Below are 24058 nucleotides of genomic sequence, written 5' to 3' on the forward strand. Positions count from 1 at the left end.
TTCTCTTTATTTAGTTTTGGACTCAAGGATGACATCCTCTTTGGGCCTATAGTTGAATGAAGTACACATAAATCTTGAGTAGAACTTTGAATTTTTCCTGAGTGCAGATTAGTTGAACTTGAGTCAATTGACATTTTTTTTTATTTTTAAGTTATCTATAAATGCAGAAACCAGGATATAAAAACACTTAGGTTTTCAAATTTGAAGTTGATAAATCAAAAGTTCCTAGTATCAGCGATCTTGGGTTTAAATTCTAACCTTCACGGTCTCCTTGTGTGTAAAACCAGGAGGCCCCTGAGGTCCAGCTCTGTAGTTCTGCTTAGGTAATCTATTTCTTCACTGTGATGGGGAGATAGCTCTGGGTTTAAAAAATCTCTGACAGTAGAGTACTGATGCTGTCAGTTCCTACCAAACTAAAAAGTTTGAGTCTATTCTTATCAATAAATTGTTATATTTATAATAAGAGAAGCACGGTTCATTATGTTCACTATTTAGCACAGAAAGGTTGTCTTTAACCATTGATAAAACCATTTACTAAGATGTAAAGAAGTCCCTCAGACCAACAGAGTCCTAGATCTATTAGGAATAAATTACTGACAAGCATGGGATACATTGAAATAGACACTATTTATTTCCTTTAAGTCAAGCAGTGTAATTTGCCAATAGGTAAATGTTGTGTCAAGCATGAAATCTGTACACAGTTTTCCACCAAAGGCTGCAGAATCCAAGCTGCAGCCAGTAACCAGGACGGAAATTTCACTATACAATGAAGTCTACAATGGAGCTATAGTATAAGGTGAAGAATTAGCCATCACCTAAGAAATGCCAGAGGCAAAACATTAGCACCAGATTTTTCTTAAGCAATAATAATAGCTATTTACAAACTTATATACATGGAGACACAAGAATCTTTGGGTCCCTTCTAACCAAATATTTACGAGGTAAAACAGGGAACGGGGTGGGGCAGTGATGAACAAAGATGGTGTTTTGTCAAACAGACAAGTGAGCACTCTGTATTGCTATGTGTGAGAGAAACGCCTAAATCAAAGAATTAGATACAGACACAAATTATATTATTCACATTACACATACATTTATCATCAAAACAATCACAATATTGTACTATACTCTGCATCGCCGAAGGGAGTACGCAGACTGCTAAAATCATGGATCTTTTAGCAACAAAATCAGCAACATGCTCAATACACTGAATTTCCTTTAAGGGTTGGGGACAGGCAATGGGATAGGGAATTACGGATAAAAGGGAAAAAAAACATCCTATCTTTCTTTGTCTATATATATATATATATTTTTTTTTTTTTCCTCCCCCCCAAAAAAGCACACTGAAATTCTTTATGTTAGCTTAGCTACAGTGGAAAAGGTGGCAATCAAGGTCAAAGCATATCATTTGCCCTGACATTATTTGTTATAGCAGCAAATGACTTCTGAGCAGGAGGGAGATTACTTCATTAGAAGTATAAGGGCTTCAAACTGAAGGGCTGGGAGAGAGGGGGTAGTTTAACTTAATAGGAATAAGAACTTTGAAAATGATCTATGTAAGGGTAAAAAAGACTGGCTTATACACAGATACACCTATGTATGTACTCATATGGGAAGATTCCTCCAATGCTTTAGACTGCAAGCCCATATGTATGCAAGTATTTCAGCTTATATGTATCTCTGTAAGTACATATGTGTATACATACTTTCCTCTGACACTATTAAAAAAAATCTTCTAATTAGTAACTTCGTTGTGTGGGAAGTTACACATTAAAACTGACAAAAGACAGAAGTATAGACATTGAAGTTGTATGGTATTTAAGAATTGATTTCCTTATCAGCTAATTTAGTGTTCTGTCACTATTTTTTTTAAAAGTTTGGGTGTCTAGGTATAAGTACAATTCTTCTGATGGATACTAAAAGGAAAGCTAACCTAACTAATTTGGAAAACATTCTGTAGAAATAGAACAATTAAAAAGTATTAAAATAATTCCTTAACAATTGTTCTCACTATGATCTAAAATGTGAAGTTGTCCAAGGTTTCCTCTTGCCCTGAAATGTGCATTGAATTAGAAAATGATTTCTGTGGAAGCACATTATTTTTAAAATTATCTTCTGTGAAAATAATGAGGCTGGAAACAAATGACAACAGCCTTTTCTTATGCTGGAATTTTGTTTTTCAATGAATAAAAAATGGATACAAACTTTTAGAAAACAGTTATGAAGAGATACATTTCAGATGGTCGTAAAAAGTAGAGTGAGACAAACAACGGAATGAAATGTGCCCAAAAAGCTTTGGTGACAGCTGAAACATATCAAAAGAAGTAAAGCAGTACTGAGTGCCGTTACTTTAGAGACCGCACACAAGACTGTGGTATAGGGGAAAAGAAAATATGATTATATTAAGATGTTCTGGTAAAACATCAACTCCTTAATCCTAATGGCCATGCTACTGCTGGAGATATTTTAAAAAATAATGACTTAATCTGCAAGGGAACATCATTTGATTGTTTGGGGATAAGACAGGAGAAAAGGGGGAGAGGGAAGGGAGAAAGGAAGGCATGCACACTGTTTCCTTAAGTGGTACTTCACTTTGAGAATATCTGAGCCAACAATTTAGGTAATCAATTTCACAACTGGTTCTAAACCATTAACAAATCATTCACCTTTCCAAAGTGTTAATAAATTATCATCTGCTAGGACCAGATAACATCATTATATGATATGATAAATTAAAGCTTATAAAGGTAAATGACATGGAACAGATATGAAAATGCAGCCCTGCTCTCTGGATGAATTACTGAAGATTTGCGCCATAGTTTTCTTTCCCCTGATGTCTCATTTCCTTGCTAAGGCTGCACGCTGTCCACATACTCATTTAAACTGGGTTCCTCAATAATCCGTACAGCATCTGAAGACAGGAAAAAACAGTAGCTATTTCATTAAAAAATTATCTGCATGCACTACTGGAACAGACTTCACAACACACCAAATTTGGAGCTTACAATTCTCTACTTTCATTTGCAGTCATTTCAAAAGATGGAAGGTTAAGATGAGCAAATGAGCTCATCAATGAGAAGGAACTAAAAAAATTTAAATACATCATTCAAACAAAACAAACAAGGAAGTTATTGCTCTTGTAAAATAGCAATTTTGCTATTTTTTTTTTTTTTTTAGGACTCTTTGCACAGGCATAAATACAAACTGGGTTCTCTTCCCCTCCCCACTTTGCACACTCAGAACGTGGGCCGGAAAATTCCCATTCCGGTCCTCTAACCAGGGCTCTTCTCCGCTTACTTGGCCCGTTCTGGGGGGAGGCTTTCAGTCAAACACTTCAGTTGCTCCTCGCCCAGCTTGATTTTATCTTCTAGTTCTCGTTGCTCAATGATGAGGGCTGACTTCATCTTCACGAAGTGCTCGTAGTCGGCCAGGCTTTCCCCACTCAGGTAGCTGGCCAGAATGTCAAAGACGATGCGCTCCCGGCGGTCCAGGTTCTCCTTGAGCTCCTTCGCGTCCTCGTGCTGGCGTGTGAGCAGTTTTTGCTTCTCAAGGAGCGTTCGCTAGAGACAGAGAAACCATGAATTTAGGGAGTAAGTCTCGAGATGAGTAAGGCATGGGACAGCAAAGCAGGGAAGAGAATTCCTTTGGCCACATATAAGACATTGTCTCTTTTTTCCCCCATCTTCCTTCCTCCACTTTTGACTTCTGCTTGCTACTGTAGGAACTGGATGAGAAATTTCATTATTTTAGGGAATTCCCTAGATCAGGAAATTCCTTCTACCAATGACAGCAAACAATTTGTTTTAATAGGTTTGAAAGGAAAGAATGGTTGCTGTTTCTGAAACCTATCATCTTAAAAAGTGACTTGTATAGGATCACAAAGTTAGAATATACTGATGGACTTGGCTCTTTCCAACAATGAGATCATTGAGGCCAATTCTGATGATCTTGTGATGAAGAGAGCCATTTACACCCAGAAAGAAATCTGTGAGAACTGAGTGTGGATCAAAACATAGAATTTTCACTCTTTTTGTTGTTTACTTGCATTTTGTTTTCTTTCTCATTTTCTTCCTTTTTTGACTGAATTTTTCTTGTGCAGCTAGATTATTGTATAAAAATGTATACATATATTGGATTTAACATATAGTTTAACATATTTTGGATTACTTGCTATCTAGAGGAAGAGGTGGGGGAAAAGAGGGGAAAATTTGGAACACATGGTTTTGTAAGTCAATGTATTCCTCAAAAGAGCTCTATTATGTTTTTAACATACTAGTTATTTTTTTTTTAACATATCTGCATCTTGAATTTCAAACCAAATAATAAACTCCATGTAAGCAATAGTCTATACTTTCTTATATTCTCAATAAGTGTTTAATTTATTGAAGGAATGAATTAGACTAGGAAGGGATAGAGATTCTAAAAATTAAATTAAATATAAAAATTAAAATTAAATCAACTGAACTGACAGAAAAGACATTGTTATTTTTCTAAATAAAGTTATCTTCAATTTTTAGACCATAATTAAATATGGCTCTACTTCATACTTTCTATGGCTTAGATAAACTGGACTTCCTGTAGGTGCTCACAAATAATACTTCTTTCTCTAAGTCTTTGCACTGATTTTATATTACATTCCTGGAATGTACTCCTTTTTCACCTTCACCTCCTAAAATGCCTACTTTTTTCCCTATTTAAGTTTAGTCCAAATGTCAATTGCCACATGAGTCTTTCCCAATTTCCCTTAAGTACTGGTGCTTTATTTCCCCCTCCAAAAGAAAAATCCCTTGATATGGTGTGTACATGGGTGTGTACACACATATTCTCAGATAATACATGAGCTCCTTGAGGGAAAAGTCTATTTCATTTTTGTAGCTGTATTCCCCCAAGGGCCTCGAACAATGCCAGGTGTGTGTGTGTGTGTGTGTATATCTATATCTATATCTATATCTATATCTATATCTATATCTATATATATATAGTAGAGGCTTAATGAAAATGTTATCGACAACTGCTGGATAATTTTAAATCCAATGATTCCATGGTCTTACACACACACACACACACACACACACACACACACACACACACACACACACTTCATGATGTTCTGAAGAAAGTATGCAATACCCTTAAAAACAAAACCTATTCTCCTCACTATATTTTTTTTCATCTGCAAAGACTACTGGACATGAGAGTCAGTTCCATCTTTGATAATAAGTAGCTATATGGCCATGGGAGTATCACTTGAGTATCTGCAAAATGCTTATAGTTAATACTTATGCCATCTGATTCCTATGAATACTGTGATACAATACTTTTTACAAATTTTTTAATATTTACATAAATTCAATCTATTATTATTACTTCAATATTTCTAAGTGGATGTTTTCTTCTCTAATGTAATGTTCTCTAATTTATTGAGCTATTATTATTTCAATATTTCTAAAGCTCTAGATGCATGTTATTTCCTTCACCAATGCCATGCATTTACATAAATTAAAATTTGTGTGAATCTGAATTATTATTGTTACTTTAATATTTCTAAAGACCTGGATGTATATCTTTCTTCACCAATATGAAACCCCTTCATGCCTTGGTAAATGTTACCTTGATTGCCACAACCAAAATCTCCACCCACAAAAACCAAAAACAAATCTAGACATGCCAAAAAATGTACCCAAAACACCCATCATCTCTTGGTAGAACAACTGTTAGTGAAACTTTTTGAATGTAGCCAGATTGGTTCTCAGATGGTCCAATGTTCAAACTTTTTAAAACTAGATAAGACCTTTGTTGGAATAAACAATTATTGTAAGGACCCAGGGGCAACTCTAGGCCATGAGAAAAGATATCAGGATAGAGGCTTTGGGGGAAGATGGGCGTGTGTGTGTGTGTGTGTGTGTGTGTGTGTGTGTGTGTGTGTGTGTGTGTAAATAATTACCTGTTCCTCAGGTGATGTATTTTCATCCAAGTTATTTAGGGCATTTTCCACCCGGGCTAGTCTTCCGGAAAGGGACAAAAGGAGGTTCACCACTTTATCCAGGTCTCCAATGAACATCCTGAACTTGTCAAATTCATTTGGTTTGCACACGTCTTTCACGATGGCTTCCACCTCATCCCCTAGAGCATTGTTGTTCTGAATGTCCTCCAGGAGAGTCTCACGGGCTTCCCGTAGCACCTTCAGTTTTCGGCTGATGCTGTCAATGAGCTCCTGCTGTGGAGGAGCAAGAATGCACAAAACATATTTAACATCTGCTAAGAAAATGAAAACATTAACTGCTGTTGCAAAGCTTCATTAATTCAAAACAAAGCAGAATCTATGAATGGCTAAAGTTTACCTTGCATCATATTAAAAAAAACAACACAAAAACAAAAACAGAATTATGGTTAAATTTTTATTACCACCACCACTACTACTATACACTTGGTACCATTTACTACTACTAAATTACCTATTTTTATTTTACTTTACAAGTGGTATTTCATTTGATTCTTGCAAGACCTCTGTGACATATGTGACATTATTAGTCCCATTTTACAGATGAAAAAAATGGGGGCTAGGAAAAGTTGTGACTTGCCAGGATTACATATTTATTGTTAGGAACTGAAATCTTATCTTCCTGACACCAAGTTCAGAGATTCATCTCTTATACTACCTGGCTACCATATGATCTATTCTAGTTGGGTCAATACTCTTTTATGATTATGAAAAGTCTATCAGTACTATCTGTATAGTAGCACCTACTTTTAATTAGTGACAATATGTATAGTAGAAAAAATGCTATTCTTAGAGTCAGTAAAGACCCAGTTTTGAATCTTACTTCTGAAACTTAGCTTTGTGACCAAGAACAATTTGCTTAATATTTCTAATATTTGCTTCTTCATGAGGATAATCATAACTATATAAACCTGCTTGGTGAGTTTATTGTGAGGGTTAAATAAGATCATAAATGGAAAATACTTTGTAAGTCTTTAGATGCCATAAAGACATTAGCTAATATTATTTTAATTTCTTTAACAAGATTATAGAGACCTCATGAACTATTTTTATTGAGCACTTTTTTGAGACTTCCAAATGAACATAACATAAATAAAACTTATTTACATCTAGTAACTCTATTGTTTTTCTTTATTTCATGGGTGGATCTCTTGTGGCAGATTTATGGAAGACAAATATAAAGTATGATAACATGGAATAAGACAACTGGAAGAAGTACCCACATCAATGAAACCATACTATCCATTGAAATATTTATCCCATTATGAAAGTTTCTAGCAAACATAGAGAAAAGTAGTGAAATCACTTCTACCATTCAATTTTAAAATAATATTTAAGATGTTTTTTTTCCATATTGAATCTTAGATGCAAAACCGTGATGAAAGAAAAAAAAAAACCCACAAACCTCCTTATACTGAAGTAACATGATTAAACTTATTGCAAGCTGATACAGCAAGACATGATAAAATGTTAATTCTTTTGAGCACTTTCAGTTCTATGTCTGATGACTAAAATGTTTTCCACCTGTGAACACTCACTCCTAGTGTACCTAGTCTAAGACACGTACAATGTAGGTCACTTGGAAAAGGTGCCTCAGGCAAAAATAATACCAGTAAGTTGACCATTCCTATTTCATAGATGGAAGGAGATAAGTAGCACCATGGAGATAATCACGAAATTCAAAGTCACTTGGTGAGTCACCCCCACAGCTTAAACCTGAAAATCAGAAAAGACCATGGTCCCCCTATAACCACATTCTGGGTCTCTGAGTGCTGGGGGACTCTAGCACATTACATAAACATATAAGAAATGTTGACTGAAAACAGATGTGGCTTTTGAGCTAAATAAAAAGCCAAATACAAATCAAGCCAAGGCAAAAAAGACCTGAATCTCAAAATTCGTTGAGTTTAGAAACCAACTCATATATAAAAAGCCCCAACATTTTATTCAACATTGGAATTTTTAAATCAGTTAAGCTAAGAACAAACTGAATTTCAGCAAGGTGTCATGACTTTATAAACCATGTCTGTGAAGTTGAACTAAACTAAAAACTAAAGTGTCCCTCTAAACTAATAATTAATATAGGAAGAAGTAATTAAAGGCAATAGCCTCTTTTCTGTCTGTGGGAAACATATCAGAAGGAATAAGTAACATGAGTGCTGACTAAACACCCCTGATCCTCTATGGCTTCTAAGATGGAGATAAATAATTCTTCAAGAAAATTGAGATATAGGTTTTCATTTGGCTCAAATAAGAAGACAAAAAAAAAAAAAAAAAAAAAAAAAAAAAAAAAGTGACTCTAAAGATCTTAACTTAAAAGGCACCCCTTCTTTGGGTTAAATTGGGTTAAATTTGTCTTTGGCTTATCAGTATGTTGAAATACTCAAAGAGATTAAAATGGTAAGCAGTCTTATAGGATATACATTCCTACTGACTGATTAATCTGTAGAGTTTTTGCTCCTAAATACACAGGGACTTTCTAAATTACTTTAGATTAACCAGGTCAAGTCTTATTTGCTCAGGATGCTTACACATTTCTCTCTTATTAGTTCCAGTACTTTGGGAACCCCCTCCCCCCATACTATGATCCATCCAAACCTTATGTATGTTGATTTCTTATCTAGCATTTGCTGTTTAGAAGTTGTCTTTTATTTTATTTTTTTAAAATGTAGCTTGCTTTAAATCAATTTCAAAATTCCATGGTAATGAATAGCACTTTGTTTTTTTCCAAGCACAGTATTACTCAGATAACAACTATATGATAAAAAAGGAGCATTTCTGTTCCTCTTTTCCATTTCACTCCTATGCTGAGGAAAACACTTTAAAGATAGAAGCACATTTTGGTGATTTTATATTGATGTGCTTGGCCACTGGTAGGAAACAATTCTTCAGCATCCTCAGGTCTGCTTTAAAAAACACTGCCAAAAAGGGTAACAAGACAACCCCATGGTCAAGCTAGAACTGGAGCATTTGAAAGGTAATTGATTTACAGACATGCCAATGTTTTCATTAAAAGAAGATAAAACATAAAGGGTTTAGATAGCAGATAAGGGAAAGGGGGGAAGATAAAGAAAAGAGAAAATGATAAATAAAGTTGTAACAGGATAAAGAAAGGACACAGAAAGTTTGTGGATTCAGAAGAACTGAAAAAGAGCATTTAATAGGAAGAATTGGCAAGCCTTTTTAAGCAAGTGTAACTCAGCAGGGGATTGTTTGGGTGAGCTATCTATATATCAAGAGAGAAAAGCATAGTTTAGTTTAGAGCAACACTTCAAGTAGATTCCAGGGGAAAGCTTCTTGAATGGTAGCTAGTTCAGTTTAGTAGAAAGAACAACGGACCTAGGAGGCAGAGGATTTGATTCAAATCCAAGCTAAAAATGCCTCAGTTTTCTCATTTGGAAAAAAAAAAAAGGTTCAGGGTTTCTCTTTCAGCTTTAATCTAATTCCTATAAACTAGATAATTTTTAAGATTCCTTGCAACTCAAAATCCTGAGATAATAAGCTTAAACCTAGAATTTAATGATAGATTTGAAGTGACAAAAGCTGTTGACTAAAACCTGATAAAAGAAATAGTTTTAGCTTTTCACTAGTTAGAATATGGAATTTCTTTCTCTGTGGAGAATAAAATTTAGAAATTCCATTAAGAAGGTCATGAAATAAGTCTTTTTGTTTTTATTTTTGTTTTTGTTTTCAAGGGAAAGAAGAAGCACAATAATTCTTAGGATCAAAAAAGGGACCTTAAGTTTTACTGAGTTTGACATAAGCCCAGGTGAAGTATGTTTATTTCCATTTACTACAGGCCCACATTTTGTGTAAGGATATTACATAATTGTATGACTGTTCAAGAAATGAGAAAAATTTAAATAGGGCACTTAGGGGTTGGGCAAAATAAGCTGTCTTATGTTCAAAACAGAGAAGAATGGATATTTCATCAATCGCCTTGACTAAAGTGATGTGAAATGGGTCTCTTTTAGTAAAATTACAAAAACATTTATTAAGAGTGAAAGTAGAAGTTTATACAGGAACTCCTCTATAGTCTGGAGAAAAGCCTCTAATGACCTATTTACTACTGAACTGCAGATATTTTGTGATAAAAGAAAGGGAAATCGTTCAAAAACTAGCAAAAGGATGAGTAGGTGAAGCAAAAGGATAAACGAATAGCTAAATGATAAACAGAAGAGTGAGGCTAGGTTTCTAGAAAGCTTTTAAAACAAGATGTACTTTTTTTCCTCCTAAGGAATAATATAGTAACACATTACCATCACCATCATCATCACCATTGTTACTTATTATGATAATGTAGCATTTATATAACATTTTAAAGATTGCAAACCACTTTACAACTATGATATCTCATTTTTATCTTCATGATCACTCAGGGAGGTATGTGCTATTATTGTATTATCATCACTTGAGGAAATGGAGACAAACGATTAAATGACTTGCCTGGGGAAATGTAGCTAGTAAGTATTTGAGACTGGATTTGAATCTTGTCAGCTTCAGTTCTAGTGCTAGTTGCCTCAAGAAGGCATTACAAAACTACTTATTCATATCATACATATAAGAAAACTAGAGAATAATATGAATTATTGGTATGTAAGGGAAACAAATCAAATTGTACCTTTCCCCACCAAAAGGACTCCGGAAAGATTGACAAAATAATGAAATTAAATCCCTAATCACAAACTGAAATCCTGAAAAGAAAAACCATTTTCAGTGCCATGTCTGGCACATAGTAGCTGCTTACCAAATGTTTCTTGACATCAAGCACTTTTCTAACAAATTTCACATTGTGTTTAAATCTGAATCCCAGTGCTAAGTATACAATGAATCTAACACAAACATAAGAGATGTTCATGAATCCATGCTAATGGAATGAAAATAATTTTTAGAAATTAAAACTATCCCACCCCTTTTGTCTCCTAATTTGGAGATGGTGAAGGAAACTAAAGTGTGAGTGATAACACTGAGTGTTAAGGGTTATGACCGAAGAAGGACTGTTTGGAAGTTGTGAAATGATTTGTCTTGGGCCATTCTTTCATTTTTATGCTTTCTATAAAAAAATAATTCTGTAACAGAGAGTCTATTTATTCAACTCAGGTGTCGCGCAACCAGATTTCTGATGAACATTAAATATAGATGATAAAAGAAATGAGCCGGGGGGAAACCACACTGTGGTAGAATCAGAAGTCACACCAGGTCAAGAAATCAATAAAACCGATCTGGCACCTGTTTTCATCATTACGTAATGCTAGGGAAGTCCCACAGCCACGACGCCCAATGCCAGCACAGCCAAGTTCACCTCAAGTGGCCTAACCACAAAGAGTTAAAAGTTTAAACTTCAAAGTACCATGTACAAGGTGAACATCATACCACTGTGTTGACTGTATCAAATAAACAGGGTGCTGTGTCCAGGACCTTGGTCAGGAGCCCTCAGTTTCAAGGATGCCAAATAAAAACTTAGCACAGGCCTCGAGTTAAAAATTTTTGCGTGTGATTATTATTTCCTCCTCCCTTTCCCCCTCCAACTTAGAATCTCAGTCCCTTCTACCTTCTTCTCTGACAGGTCATGGTCAAGCTCATCTTCAGAATCCTCTGCAATCTGCTGTTGTTGCTGCTGCTGTTCCTGCATGTCCTTCATTTTAATCAGAAGCTCAGCCTTCGGTGCAGATGTACTGTAGTAAGTGGAATTGGTTGTCAGGGAGATAGCAGACGGCACGCTCTGTTCGTCTTTTCTGATTTAAAAAAGTCAAAACTTTAATTAGCCAACAACCAGTGCAATGGATGTTTCCCCTCAATTATGTCCCTTGGGTGATAACAAGTATAGTAAATGTACTTTTATGGAAGATACATGAATGGGTCTGGAGATGAAGGGAAAAAGGGCTCACCCCTCCCCCCAAAAAACACCTACCAGTGATCAAAGCCTGTAAATATATATGACAAAAGAGAAATAAGTCAAACATACAGCTAAAACATCTATTTTAAGTAGTATTTTAATTATAATTTAGGTTCAGATAAATTCTCAGAGTTAGAAGGAAACTGATTATATAAATTAATTACAATTTAGGTTTAAATAAATTCTCAAACAGTTAAGAAGGAAATTGATTATCTAGTCCAACCTCTCTCATTTTACATGAGAAAACTTAAAACTAGAAAATTAAATTACTAGTACAAGGTAATTCTTTTAGAATTAATGAATATTGGAGTTAGAAAGAAATTGAGAAAAGTTGGTGGTTACAGGGACAGAACTGAACAATAACTTGGGAAGGCCCTGAAAGCATCGATTTGATTTGGTATGGAGTATTTAATGGAAAAATACAGACAAGAATCAGTAGAGATAAGAAGACGTGGACCATCTGAGCTGCATCTGTAGAACAACACTTAAGTACTCACACTGATGAAAACAAAGTTATTTAAAAATTTTTTCAACATATGAGCCTGATAAATGAAAGGTGACATATTGATAAACAAAATTAGTGTATTTAAAATGTACCTGCAGATCTTTTAAATTTTTTTCTTAGAATCCCATTTAAACTTAGTGCTTTAAATTTCTAAAAGCTAACAGAGCGAAGCAGTCTAGGTCCTATGAAAAATAGGAAATAAGCATCCCTGGCAGAAAAAAAAAAGTGACATGCTTTGGATTCCCTTACCAAATGGTACCCATGGATAATATGGGTTTGTAGGTCAAGCAGCCTCCTGTTCTCACCAGTTTGTAAAATTTGGCACTACAGTGCCTAGCACGGTGTATTACATACATATGAAAAAGTCAATAAACATTGATGAAATAATACTCACTTTCATTTTTCAGTTGAAAAAACTGAGGTAAAAGGCTTTGTCCAGAGTTAATGCAGATAGTAACTGTATGAGTCTGGATTTGAACTCAGAGACATTGGATGTGAACAGTCTGCGATGACCTAGGTTCCTGAATCTAATCTATACTGGGCCTGACCCACATATCACTTCCAGAACTAATCCATCCCTATGAAAATAGTCTCTGAACAGGAGATTCTAGGACATATTAGGATAAAAACTGCTAATAACCTAAAACATGGTTGGAAAGCAAGAAAAATACATTTATTTATTATAGTGTCTCTCTCTCTCTCTCTCTCTCCACATCCCCCCACCACTTCCATGCCTGCCCTCTCTTCCCCTCCCCCCATTAGCTTTGATTGTAGGGAAATCATTCATTGTAGAATCCCTGAGAGAATTTTGTTATTATTAAATAATTTCAAATTTCTAATATTTATGTATTAGTGGAGCCCAAAAGTTCTGAAATTGTGTCTTCACATTTGCCATCATTTCTTTATGTCTATTTGGAATAAAGAAAATCTAGATTTGTATATGTCTTTATATCATTCTGATTTTATTGATCAGGAAAATGAGGTCCAGAGAAATTACTTGTCCAAGCTCATAAACCTTGAGAGATTGAGATTAGAACCTATTTTTTCTTGACTCCAGAAATGTTCTTCCCCCCCATAAGGGAAGGGCCAAGTTTTAAAACCTTATATAAAGGAATCAGAAAATGAAACAATCACAATAACCATCACCTTAAAATTCTTCAAGACTTCATCTCTTGTGTAGCTAGGTGGCCCAGTGGTAATAGATTTGAAAGAGAACCTGAGTTCAAATTTGACCTCAGACACTTAACACTTCCTAGCTGTGAGACCCTGAACAAGTCACTTAAGCTCAATTGCCTCAGCAAAAAGAAAAAAAAAAGAATTTTCAATTCTTTTATAGCAGCTCCACTATGGGAGACCTCTCCTTGGAAGCTCTATTACCCAATTTTCCTAAATGGGTCTTACTTCACCTGTTACTGACATTCTACAGAGGACAAAGTAGCTTCAGATCTTCAGTGATAAATGGGTAGATAAGTCATAAGAACAATGCTCTGATTTTTACATTTTCAGAGATTTAAAAGTTACAATTTAGAAATCAAAGGTAATTAAGGAAACCACAAATGTAAAAATCATTTTAAAAACCTTCAGTTTTCTTTACTCATCCATGAGAGAGAGGAGAACTGCTATAAATCAAATGCCTTAAGCTACTGAGGCATAATTAGTGGCAGTGTTTTGTTTAGTTTTCTACATTCCTATCCACCTTACATACATACATATATATATCTGCCAGACACAAAAGCAATCATCTCTCAAGGATGAGAGTTAGCCTTTGGCTTCAACTCTGAAATTTAATAAGGTGTCTCAAACAGGGCTGACCAACCATCATGTTGGCCTTCACCAAAATTGATGTAAGAGCCAATCCAATTACCATGAGATAAGAAACAGGGAAAAATTCCTAACATAACACTGCATCATCAGCAAAGGGTGCTGTAGAATGAGTATCAAAATCCCACTTACTTTTCCTCTGTAATTTTGGGAGAAGGAACCTTTGGAAGCAACTTTCTACGTTGCTGAGCCTCTTCCAAGAGATGTTCATCTTTAGGGAAAATTCCTTCCATAAGGTCCATGGTGGTTTTTATTTTTGCATTGGGATCCAAAATATCCGCCAATGACTTATCCTTTCCAACAATTTCCCTGGCAAGTTCCTCTGACTTCAGGTCTTCCAAGGTCTTCTCTTTGGCCTTCATGTAGCTGACAGGGATGGATGCATTGCTGTACCCCAAGGCTTCAGCCGGCTGTGAGTCAGGCCCTCGGGTTTTATTCTCAGCCTCAGGCTCCACACCCTGCCTGGTATAGGCACAGAAGCGTGAGTAGGACTGCTCAGAGGTGCTCAGCGTCTTGATTTGGTCTTTTTCCAAGCCGCTGGGCAGGACAGGAGGCTCCATAGTGCTCACAAGGTTCTGTCGACTCTCCTTCTCTGCGTGGCTTTCAGAGTGGACAATTTTGATGGGGACCATCTTCACTGTGGTATTATTATCTATGACCCTCTCAATTCTGAAAAAGAAAAAAGCAAGTTTGGGCTTTTTATTTTTTTAATGCAAACTGTCACTTGGGCTTATGTTAGGATAAATTTGAGTTCAGAATTCTCTACCTTTTGTTGGTTTATTCTACATGTACAATTTAGACCTTAGATTTAGTCCTCAGGCTCCCCTATCCTCCAAAATCTATATCAAATACTCTGGGCCTGCTAATGTTTTTATAATGCTAGGGGAGTTACCAACTAATTTTTAAAAAAGAAACCACGATTTCTGATCTAATAAATGACTTAAAGTCTTTCAAACTACTAACAAATGGTACACATTCATTTTTTTAAAAAAAGGTTCTTGATAGAAAAATTTGGATTTCTACAGAAGGAAGAGGTAGAGGGAGAGGAACAGAGAGGAATGGAGAGAGGGATGAAAAGGAAGAAGAGAGAAGAGAAGAGAAGAGAGAAAAGAAAAAGAATAAATGTCTGTTCAAAGGAGGATTGTTTTATCTGTGCCATCCTACAGTTGGGATCCCCTCACAGTATGCTGCTAAGCCATTTGTATGAAAAACAATACAGATGTATTCAATCAAGACAAGAGAAGTTGTAAGTAATTAAAAAAAAAAAATCCTGGATAAACAACAGCTCAGTTTGCTAGTTTACAATGGGCCCTGCATGTTCTGAAAGGAAAAAAAAAAAAAAAAAAAAAAAAAAAAAACCAGGAACAGATGCACAGAATTGTTTCAGGCTCAGGGAGCTGAGAAACTACTACCATAATTTTGTGGGTTTGGTACATTCAGAACTAGTAAAGCTACTTTGCTGTAATTTTTAAATTTCTGTTTCTCATCTTTTCAATGTTGACTAAAGGACACAATCAGCTTCCTTCACTGCATGTATGGGTGTGGTCCACAAGGCAAAATTTATTTGTTCTGAAGTTTCTTCCTTTTCTCTTGCTAGCAACAAATTGAGAATATAAGTGTTTTTTGAGTTATATATCAATATATTCCACCATCAATCACCCCTCAGCAAACATACAGATCATGTCTTTCTTTTCCTTTCAGCCTAATACACTTGAATAAGATAGACAAGATAAGGAAAAAGAAAAACCTAATAGTTAAAAAAATTTCATTCAGAATATCATACTTATCACTCTTTATACATGGAATATAGAAAATCTGAATCTGTCTAGGTCTATTTTCTTGATTTTCCTGGTCTGTAAAATGAGTGTCAGATAAATGATCTTTACAATAGCTAATGACAGACCTGGGCTAGGAACCTGTTTCTCTGGATTTCAGGAATATTCCTATTTTCCCCCATAAAGGAAAAGAGAGGGGAAAAGAAAATACCAAATCTTTTTTTTTTTTTAAATTTGTATGTAGAAATAAAGAAATGAGAGCAATAAATCCTTAAGATTATATATAAGTCTTTTCTAGTAATGTTATTCATTCTTTCATTTTTAGAGCTAAAGTTTTAGGCTATATTTCCTTCCTAAAAAAAGGATTCCTCTCTCATACTAAAACAGTTATCTTTATTCTAAAGTTAGTACAAAATTATATAGTTTAAAGTTTTTGGTTTTTTTTTTTTTTTTTTTACTGTTGTAGTGCTTACCTTGCAAAACTCTCCAAATCCCAGGAAATGACTTCGAGTTTTTGCTTTCTGCTAAGTCTTAATCCATTTCCAAACACCACAGCTGTCTTTAAAAAGTGACAAACTGCTCCAAGGTAACCTCTTACCTTACAGCAGATTAACGCCCCCCCCCCCCATCCTTAAACAATCCAACTCACTCTAATCACACCCTCTTATCAGGAGCCCTTCAACATCAAATGCCTTTCTAGACCTGTTTAACTACATTACCAACCAAAAAGTTAGAAAGTAAACAATGAAAGGAGAACAAATCATAGTTGAAACTGTGCTATGAGAATTATTAAGATTCTTGAAGAGGCAAAAACATGATTTTGTATTTCTGCTTAATAACAAAAAAAGATTTATGTACTTTACAATAAAGGTTATTAAAATTTTTAATTTGCTTTGACATTACATTACTATGCTAGTGTTGAATAGACTTGTTCATATGTGTGTGTATGTATATATATACACACACACAAACAAGTCTATTCTTATACATCTCTATTATATATATATATATATATATATATATATATATATATATATATATATATATATATGTTATTTGGCTTAAAAATTAATGACTAAGATGGGTCACTTTAATATTGCATTGGAACCCTATGATAAAGTATGTTTGACGGATCTTTTGGGGAAGATTTACTGAAGATATACATACATACATATATACATATATGTATGTATATTTACATACCCAATCATGCAAAAGAGTGATATAACATGAGAAGACATGCAAATACAGTCATCTCTAAAGATGTAGGGAGTAGACACATAAATGAAATCATGGATATCTTGGTGACAAAATAAAACTTCCTGAGAATTAAAAAAATGGATTTAAATTTAGCCCATGTTAGAGGTAGTCCAACATTAAAAGAATTATTTTCCCTCAAGAAAAGAAATAAATTTTTGAATAAACCATGCACAAACAAAAATGGTTTTGAAAAGAGTGGTTATGATAAATGGGTAAAAGCATTAAAGGCATATTTTTCAAATACTTCTTTCAGTAAGAAATCAAATTGGAAAAAAATTATTTAAAAAAAAATCAAATTGGAAGATGAGAATTAAAATACAGAAGGCTCTTGCTTATACTATCTTTTTATGCCACACAAGCAATAGTCACCAGAAGTATCACTTTGGAAAATAAGGTAGAGCAATAATATACTCTATCCAGGATTTTGAGATCCATTTAAAAGGATTAGTAGGATTTGTCTGTATCATTTATTTTCAAACAATTCTAGTTACAAGAATTTTCTGATTTTTGTTTTATTTTTTTAAATAAAAGTCTGAGAAACCACATAAAGACAGTGATCTCTACCAGTGGAAGAAGAACAAAATTAAGCTCCCTGGGAATTTTAATAAAAGATTGACGTTCTTCAATATAAGTGTAATAATGTACAACTAAGTTTATTTTCCCTCAAAATTTCAAGGAGACATGACTCCTGGACAGCTATAGCATGCTGGGCTCAAACACAGGAGGACTTGAGTTCAAACTGGGTCTCAGACACTTACTAGCTGTGTGATCTTGGATAAATCCCTTTAAAAACAACAAAAACTCTGCCTCAATTTCCTCACTGTAAAATGAGAATAATAAAAGCATTTACTTTCCAAAGTGGTGTGAGGATCAAATGAGCTTGTACTAACTAAAATTTAGCAATGTTTGGCACATATTAAGTACATAAATGGTTATTATTGCTATTAGCTTAGCACATTCTTTCAGACAAGCCAAGAGCAACTCTAGGCAACTTAGTCTAATGTGGAATCATTTCTTACCAAGCATTCACAAATCATGGCATCTAGTATATATTATAATCAGTTCCCAATTTAATCCAAATAATGAATCCCTGAAGTGGTCACATGTATTTAGAGTTGTACCACTTGAAACTATAATAGTGAAATACATGGTAATTAGTTCCAGACCAATGGAAATGTATAGTGTGAATTCAAATAAAGTGACCAAAACAAGGGAATTTGTTATTTACATTAATAAGGACCTAGCTATAAATCTCATCGCCTAATGTTTCCTTTCTACAATGACTACAAGATCAGTATTTGTAAACTTATAGGCAGGATTAAACAAGTTATTTTAAATCTGACCTATTGTTCAAGAGAATAAAATAAATTGTTCTATTATTTTTAAGAGCCAGGTGATCAATAATATATCAACTTCCAAACAACATTAAGGCAAAATTTAGATCATCGTATGTTGCAGGGTACTAATTTACTGATATGCTGATCAATAAAATTAGACAAAGTACCCACATTAACAAAATCATGGCTTCTTACATTACTGAAGTAGTATTCTCTTTATATTGAAACATTCTTTAAAGTACTTGGTTGAAATCTTTCTCAGAAATTCATGCAAGTGAAATTTCTGAACCTCCCATCTGATAATGGGGCTGTTAAAATTAACATTCACTATCAATTTACTGCAAAATGTCTTATGATGAGGTTTGCCACTGGCACAAATGAATTGGAAATCTCTCATTAAACATGGATGCTGTCGTGGTTCTTTGGGTAGGTGGCTCTATAAAGGAGATGTTTCTAAAATGTTTACTTTAGAAAAAGCTGGTAATAATTCATCAAAACTTTAAACCATCACATTTTTGTCTTAAGTGCCCAATGATTTTATTAAACACAATTCTTAATATAAATATGGTAATAGTAGCCATTGTTGAGTTTTGTGTTGCTGTTCAGTTTCTTTTAAGTGTGTATGATTTTTTGTGACCTTTAATGGGGATTTTCTTGGCTTTGTACATATGGGAAATTGAGGCAAACAAAGGTAAATGATGTGTCCATACCTGTCTGGGCGGGATCTCAACTCCAGTCATCAGGACTCCAGGCCACCTACTGTGGCCACCTAATTGCCCTCTACTGAGTCCTAACACTAACAGATATGCACAGATAGGACTGGCAAGATACTTTACAAGACTGGACTGGGTTTCAGGGTTTCTGTTGTTTATTGTTGTTGTTGGTTTTTTTTTTGGGGGGGGAGTGTTGCACATCACAGATTTGTTCATCATATCAAGTTTGAAATTCAAAGCCTTCTACAGTCTAAAATCACTTGATCTTGGCTCTTGCCACTTATATATTTTATGCACGAAATCATCTGTATGTTGTTTTCTCATTAGAATGTGAGCTCTTAATTTGGAACTATGCCCAAAGGGCCATCAAATTGTGTATACCCTTTGATCCAGCAATATCTCTACTGAGCCTGTATCCCAATGATATCTTGAAGGAGGGAGAGGGACCCACATGTGCAAAAATGTTTGTAGCAGCCCTTTTTGTAGTGGCAAGAACCTGGAAACTGGTTGTTTCCCAAGTTGGTTGCCCATTAGTTGGAGAATGGCTGAGTAAATTATGGTATGTGAATGTAATGGAATATTATCATTCTGTAAGAAATGATGAGCAGGCTGATTTCAGAAAAGACAACTGATATTGAGTGAAACAAGCAGAACCAAGAGAATATGGTCCATAGTCACAGCAAGATTATGTGATGATCCAGGACAATTTCAAAAGATTTGGGATGGGAGACTGAATGCAGATTTAAAACACCCTATTTTCACCTTTTTTTGTGTGTTTGTTTGCTTCTTGTTCCTTCTGTTTTGATTTTTTCTTTTACAACAAGACCAATATGGAAATATATTTCAAATGATTATACATGTATAATCTACATCAGATTGCTTGCTGTCTTAGGGAAGGAAAAGGTAAGAGGAGAGGAAAAAAAAATTTAAACTCAAAATCTTAAAAAAAAAAATGTCAAGAACTTTATATGTAATTGGAAAAATACTATTGAAAAAGAGAAAGACAGGGAAACAGATAGGGTCAAAGATAGAATCAGAGAGAGACAAAGAAACAGAAAGAGAGAGAGAGAGAGACAGGGACTGAGAAAGTGACCTTTTGAGTCCAGGCACTGTTTTTATCTTTTTTTATTTTAAATAACTACCATTCCTGACACATAGTAAGTGCTTAATACGCATTTGGTGATTGACTGACTTGTTAACTATACAATGTTCCTGAATTATGTTCTGCAAAACTCTAGTGTGCCAAATGAAGCAAATTGAGGTCCCATCATAAAATTTTTGTTTCTATTATTTTCTGCCTAAAATACTAAATGTGAAATAATATACAAATATATATTCCATGTGGCAATTTTTAATATGTTTAATTTCATCTATTTTGCCCCAAAGTTTCTGTGATTATTGAGCTCTCCCCCCCTTTTCCTCTCCCCTTTTCTATCCTGAAATATGACACATCCCAGCATTCTAGGAAGGCAACCATGGCAAAATAGTTAAAAAGACGTCCTCGAATCAGAAAGATTTGGTTTTAAGTCACATACTGATTGCAAAATCCTGGGCAAATTACTCTCATTGTCCCTAAGAAAACATGTAATTTATAAAGAAACAGCTGATCCATATTGATAGAAAGAATTTTTCTTCTAGAGAAATTCCTTACATCAATAAAATCAGAGATCAGGACCCCTAATGCCCTGTTTGTTGGTTTTGTCAATATATTTTCAGTTTTAAAAGTTTTTTTTTTTCCCCTGTGACAGATTAATTTGGGAAAGGCTGTTATAAGTAGTATAAAGAGGTTGTAATGTACCTATCTAATGACAGAATGCTACCATCACCACCAAACAATTACCTGGCTGAGTTCTCATCCTGGACCAGCAATGGAGGTTTGTCAGTCAGTTTTTGGGGAGCAAACTGAGGCGAAGGAGACCGAGACGATTCCATCTCAGACTTTGGAAGATGACGGTATTTTGAAGACAAAACAGCTTCGGCCTTAAGATCTGATATTTCTTCATTTAAGTGCTGGCAGTCATTCTCTGAAGGAGCAGGTTGTGGCTGAGCACTGGCAAGCTTTTCACTAAATGTGGAAGGGCTCTGGGGAAGGGCGGGGGGATTTACACACACATCAGGAGAAGTGGGAGACTGAGACTGACCGGGCCCGCTGGGGGCTGCGAGCAGGTGCTCGGCAGAGCTCCCAGCAGAGGACGTGGAGCAGTCCTGGCGCCTGTACTTAGCGGCGTCCCGTTTGGGTGGAGGTGGCCTCTGAGGGGCTGGCCCCCGTCTTTTGCTGACTGGTGCCGATTCTAACCACCAGGAGTCTTCTTCCTTGCCTTGTGAGGAAGGATGGAGGCAGTCGTTCTTAGCTTGCGCTTCAGAACAGGCTGGAGGAGGTTCGTCAGAATCTTGGGTCTCTTCCTTTTCGTTCTCTTCTGAATATCTGTAATCACTAGGTAGTGTCCCAGACCTGCTCCGGCTCTCCTGTGGCACAGCAAGTGGCTCTCTGGGCTGGGCTGACTCTGTAGATTGCAATTTGCTGTTTAGGTTCTGATCCAATGGCTCTCTTTTTTCTCCTGGACTTTCTCCCTGATGCTCTGTATCTGCTGGCCTAAAAACAAAAGTAAAATAGTCATGAGCAAACTACTCTGTTCAACATCATCTCCCACATATTTATCATGCAAGTGATAGAAACTTTCAGATAGTACGCCAATAATAACTGCTCTGACCCACTTAAAGGATTAAAATTGACTCCTTCCCATTCCTAATGTAATGTGAGGACTAAGAGTACAGTATATATGCATATACATACATGTACAGTGTCAGGCAATGCAATTATTTTATATAATAACTTAAAACATTCATTCTCTTTTAACTGTGATTAAAACTAGTTAATAATGTGAATAAAACTAGTTAATAATGTGAATAAAATTGCAACAGAACAAATTGTGACCTCACTAAGTTTTTGAAGATTCTTACTATGAGAAATGATTTATTAAAATGTATAACAGTTCCTTCATAAAGCTAATGTGAAATTACCTTAGAATATTTCTAGTCTTTCTCCCAAGATGTAAATTAGCAAAAGAAACATACTGACAAAACTTACAAATTTATTGATACATTGGAGTTGGGGGAGGGAAGTAGAATATTTAAAGCATACTATCTGAATAAAGGCTACTTGTAACCAGAAACATTTGTACAATACATACACACAAATGTGTGTATGTATATATGTATGTGTACATGTATGTATCTATATATAACCATATATGTATACATGTGTGAATTCACACATTCTGCAATCTATGTTTGCAATGACGGATAAGTTGGCTAATTAATGTTCATTATTCTACCTATTGTTTGTTCTCATATAGCACCCCAAAATAGAAAAAACTGAGCCTCCCTTTAATTTTTTTATTTCCAAGTCTAACTATTTAGTTTGTTGTTTTGTTATTGTTGCGCTAGTTTTAATTGAAACTTTTTGATTTAAGAATTTGCAATGAGGAGACCAGGATGAAAATCAAAGCTTCAATACTGATCACAGAGGAACTAACTGACCAGACATGTAATTTTACTGTTATTACATGTCAGCCACAAACATGCATAGAACCTGACCTCATTTTCCAAAGGAAGAAACAATGATTTAGGTGAAATGTCTTGTTTAAGGTTAGAAAGGCAGTCAGGGATATAAGTGATGTAGAACTCAGGTCTCCTACTAGACTTTCTGATAAAATACACTTACATTAAGGTTCTTCTAGTGATTAAGGAAAGAAAGCCATCTGGACAGACTCTAAGATGTTCCATCACTCTATGGTGACTAATAATATGGAAATACTCTATTTCTTTTATTTTCAAATTCACAAACTACATAAGGGAAACTATCCCTCCTCATGTCATACGAGTGTGTCTGAAATGCCAATTCTTCTATTTTAATTTTTGTTTTGCAGGGGTCCCAGTTCACACAATAGACTCCATTTACATTTGGGCAGTAGTCTTGCCCTATCTTATTGCATAGAAAGGTTATTCATACCATACCAACTACTGAAGGTCAAGGGCATGCTGAAAAGGAAAGAGAGCAAGTAAAGGTACCTCTGAGACCCTGAAAGAATGCAGGTTTGCTCTCTGCTTAGAGGAGGCTGAAGAGACACAGTGAGCTTAGAAAAGAAGCTGAAACAGAAAAAGCAAACAGAAAAAGCTTAAGATAACATGAACCCAACTTGAGGAAGTCAGCTTTTTTATTTGCATTAGGAAATACTAATAGAAGTTGAAAGTTATCAAAACAACACTGGCAAACACAAAAGTGAACAATGAATGATACACAGAACCTCCTGGTTAAAAAAATACAGCAGAACACTTAAACACCATGAAAAATGACAATATACAAGGAGGGACAAGTCACAAATCAGGTTTATAACACATGAGGATAGAATTTAATTCATTTCTACATAAGATACCTCTTGTCTTTAAATCACTAACCTACTTTCTTTAGTCTTTTAGGATAGGCTAAAGGGACTGTATCTGTGATTTCACTGGTATGGAACTTACATGTGAGGAAATTCCCCCTACCTAATGTAGGTTGGTACCTTCTCTGAAACTTAATAGTCTTAGAAGTCTTAGAAGGTTGCCTAGGACACTCTCCTAGGCCAGGGAGATAGTATTGTTTCAGAAGCAAGACTTGAAGATGAGTTTTCTATCCATTATACCAATTCACTGCCAGTAAATTATCACTTAAATTTTAAAAATGTTAAAAGATTTTAAAAATATTTTT

At 35.1% G+C, this 24058-nt stretch overlaps 1 protein-coding gene across 10 annotated transcripts in view; it reads right to left on the reverse strand.

Annotated features, from left to right (window-relative positions):
• Positions 1 to 608: 608 nt before the first annotated feature.
• Positions 609 to 24058, reverse strand: part of SHROOM2 (shroom family member 2) — a 217735-nt gene continuing 194285 nt past the window's right edge. For 3 of the 10 annotated variants that reach the window (XM_074300032.1, XM_074300039.1, XM_074300037.1), the window contains 6 exons: positions 23380 to 23457; positions 21149 to 21901; positions 14356 to 14892; positions 11553 to 11736; positions 5945 to 6217; positions 609 to 3560 (listed from right to left, as the gene is read on the reverse strand). In XM_074300032.1, coding sequence (XP_074156133.1) covers positions 3294 to 3560; positions 5945 to 6217; positions 11553 to 11736; positions 14356 to 14892; positions 21149 to 21901; positions 23380 to 23457 — 2092 coding nt within the window. In that variant the 3' untranslated portion in view covers positions 609 to 3293. The remainder of the gene's footprint in view (positions 3561 to 5944; positions 6218 to 11552; positions 11737 to 14355; positions 14893 to 21148; positions 21902 to 23379; positions 23458 to 24058) is intronic. The other 7 variants (XM_074300030.1, XM_074300036.1, XM_074300033.1 and 4 more) reach the window with 5 other exon arrangements.

This window comes from Sminthopsis crassicaudata, chromosome 3 (genome assembly GCF_048593235.1).
Source record: "Sminthopsis crassicaudata isolate SCR6 chromosome 3, ASM4859323v1, whole genome shotgun sequence".
NCBI lineage: Eukaryota > Metazoa > Chordata > Mammalia > Dasyuromorphia > Dasyuridae > Sminthopsis > Sminthopsis crassicaudata.